The 3638-nt window shown below is 40.7% G+C and overlaps 1 protein-coding gene across 1 annotated transcript in view; it reads right to left on the reverse strand.

The window, feature by feature from the left end:
• The window catches only part of LRRC7 (leucine rich repeat containing 7), a 57472-nt gene that overhangs the window by 49162 nt on the left and 4672 nt on the right, over nucleotides 1-3638 (reverse strand). The window contains exon 2 of the mRNA XM_033516256.1: nucleotides 231-411. Coding sequence (XP_033372147.1) covers nucleotides 231-411 — 181 coding nt within the window. The remainder of the gene's footprint in view (nucleotides 1-230; nucleotides 412-3638) is intronic.

Genomic DNA, 3638 nt, shown 5'->3' on the forward strand with positions numbered 1-3638 from the left:
AAGAAGTACAAGAGACAACACCCTAAATCCTCCATCTTGTCCCCTGCTCTCTAAACTACCTTAAACTCTAAACCTCCACCCATTCACCCAGTGATTCAAAAAACTTTCTAATTCACACATTCACATTTTCAATTTTTTCTACTTACTCTAACCGTTGTCTCCATGGTGCTATGTGAAACTCAGTGCTTTTTTGGGGGTCAGAGTTAGGCATTACAGATAAAGGTATAGACCTTGCATCTCTGACCCCAACAGCCAGGGTTTTTTTAGGGATCCTTGGGATTGGGAGCGCTCACCGTTCTTGCTGATGTCGAGCTCGCGGAGGTTGACCAGGCTGGCGATGGAGGTGGGGAGGCTGGAGAGGTCGTTGTCGGGAATGCTCAGCTTCCGCAGGGCCTGGCAGTTGAACAGTTGCTGTTCCAGGAATTTCATGGAGGGGAGGGAAGAGAAAATTCCAGTTGGGATCGTTATTGACACACAAACATCTGCCACAGCAGAATTCCAGCCTCCAGCTGGGTTTTTTTGGGAAAGGGCTCAGTGGAAATGAGTAGTAGGAACGTTCAAAACCTGAATGTTCTCTTCAATATCTTGGGAATTTTGATATAATTTCATGGAATTCATATTTATTGAGATATTTCACATTTGTCATAAAAATCCCCCGTTTTTTTGTGCCTCCTGCTAAATTAAAATATTTGATTTCGTGATTAAATTTCATGGCAGATGTTAAGAGACTGTGACTGCATTCAGATTAAATAATTATCCTCAAGATCCAAAAATGCTTTGGCATTATCCAGAGGATACTCCCTTGAAATCCTTGCCCAAAAGTCAGGACTCAATTCTAATTTTTCCATCAAACTCCAATTTTATAGAAGCAAATTCCCAGTTTCCACCAGGAATTCCTTTGGGAGCTGAGAGAAGCTCAGAACTCGGAGTTCTGACCCCACCTGGACACACCCAAGGCTTTGGAAGTGCTGGAGGAAGAAGCCAAATTAAAAATCTTCCCTCTGGAATGATTTTATGAAGCGCTGTTGCACCAGAAGGAATGTGAGACACGGAGTATGGGAATGACATCCCAAAATTGGGGTTTTTTCACCCACTGGATGCTTAACAGATATTTTTCCCAGTCTCCAGATCTCCCTGGCCATCAGGATTTTGTTGGAATCATCATTCCCTCTGTCCTTGCACAACTTGAATTCCTCTCAGGCCACATCCAAGCCATGCTACCACGCTCTGAGTTATAAAACCAGGGTTTTATCCTGCACCTCTGGGGAGAATTCCATCCCACTCATGTTTTTCTGGATGCTGATTCCAATGACTCCACTCTCATCCAGATCAATTTTCCCTTTATTAGTCATCAATTCACTTGACTCACACAAAGAAAGGATTTTTTGCAGCAGGAGAATGAAGTCAAAGGCAAAGAGAATAAAAAGACTTGGCTGGATTTAGCCAAAAAAGAGTAAGAAATATAAAAACATCTTGTAAACCTTTAAAAAAAACCCAGAGAAATACAAGAAATGAAGAACTAAAAATCAGCAGGAAAAAATCATCATTATGATACCTAAAATGGAAAGTAAAAACAAAAATAAAATCAGGCAGAATGAGTTCAAGGCATCAGGTGCATGAAAAATAATTTACTGGGTTCTAAAGCATCACATGAAACTAAATTAGAGCTGGACTTAACTGAGTTGTTTCCTCATTAAATAATAAAACATCATCAAGAGTTTTGATTCAAAAGAATTTTGTAATATCAGAAGCACAGAATATTTGGAGAAGAAGAGAAAATGACCAAGATTTTCCTCTGGAAGAAATTCTTTGAAATCAGATTTAGAGAGGGAGGAGAGGATGGTAGAGTTTGATGTAGAACACAAAAGTTCATGTTAAGTAATGCAGTGCCGGTTTCATGGAACAAAAAGGCATTTTCTCTCCTGGAATATTAATTCAGTGATGGAAAAAAAAGCCTTGAGCTCTGCAGCAAAAACACCTCGAGCAGAAAATTTGATAAAGGAATTATTTCAGCTGTTGAATTCCTGTAACAATTAATAAAGGCTTAAGACAAAAACTGATGAGTGCTATTAACACTGCCATTAATCTTCCCCTCCACAGGGCCAAGATTATGTTAAACTCCATTTACTCCAAATTAAAATTATCACCTTCATCCCAATTTCAGCATTTTGGACCCCTTCCCTTTGGTCTCCATCTTTTTCCATACAGAATTCTGGCATCTTGCTTTGATATATTTGTTTTCCATCAAGCCTGAGTCTGAAACACTTTGATAATTCCAAGAGGCCCAACCCAATTATCCCAAAAATCCCTCCCTAAATGAGACACTTCCAGTATTCCTCAGTAGCAGAAGGAAAAGAAGGGAATGGAGAAAGGAGGAGAAGAAAGGAGGAGAAGAAAGGAGGAGAANTAAGGAATAAGGAATAAGGAATAAGGAATAAGGAATAAGGAATAAGGAATAAGGACAGGTGAAGTCTCACCCCCGTGTTCAGTGCCCAGCCTGACTGGCACCATCAGAGCACTCAGATCTCAGATAAAGCCGGGTTTAAATGAGAAGGACACTCAGACTAACCCTGAGAAGGGCAGGACACAAAGCCCTGAACTCTGGGCTCATGTGGAGCACATTTTGTGCCCTTGGGATGAGCAAAACGAGCTCCAGGTACTCACTTGGACACGGGATTGACGCTGGCTTCGATTATCGTTAAACACTTACAACACTTAATGTTTTCTGGGAAATCTTGGATTCCTAAAAAAAACATGGAGAGAATGTTAGATACACAGAAATATTTATTAGAAACAGAAAAAAAACATTATCTACACAAAAACTCTTCAGCCTGGTCTGTTCATAAATGCTTCACTGGGATTTGCAGTTCAGACTTCAGCTCGGAGCAGGAAGGAAACACAGTTTGGAATTATCATCCAAAAGGTGATGCTCAAACCTTAAATAAATGCAGAAAAATACAAAAATATAACTCTTCTGCTAATGCTTGGTTTAGGTAATGTTCTAGAATTAACAGTGACATAATTGGTGCTGAGATTTGTGCTTTCATCCCTTCCCAAACTGCTTTTCTCTCACAGAATCCACTGATGGGAAATTTCACAACATTTCCAGGAGTTCCTCGTTTTTTAAAAACAAAGACCTTTGAAAAAACCTCAAAAAAAAACCAAACCTCAGCCAGCAGAGGTTTTTAGGCCCATCAATGTGAAAACACAGAACTGGGAATGCACAGCAGCAAATCCAGATAAATCTGGGAATTGTTTAAACCCCCCACACCCCAGTGAGCTCTAAACCCCTTTGGAAGCAGGATTTTCCCAAATGCATGGAAAAGTGGCCTCACATTCCTATTCCCAGCTGGGCAGGAGCCCTCAGAGCACAGGACACCGAAGAAAACTCAATTTTATACAGAAAAAACACAGCTGGAATTCCAAAGATCCTCCCACAAAGCACCAGGCGGGAAAACCCGAAGTGGAGCTTGGAGTAAAAACTTCCTGGCGGCTCCCAGGTGTCCCTTTATAGGACTTTTGGATTTGGGTTCTTTTCCCTTTGAACTGAAGATTGATGAGACGGGAGGCGAGTATTTTCTCTCGTTCGTTCTCAGTTGTTTATTTTTTCTTATCAGCATTACAAGGTACAAGGAGCT

Source organism: Parus major, chromosome 8, assembly GCF_001522545.3.
Source record: "Parus major isolate Abel chromosome 8, Parus_major1.1, whole genome shotgun sequence".
Lineage (NCBI taxonomy): Eukaryota > Metazoa > Chordata > Aves > Passeriformes > Paridae > Parus > Parus major.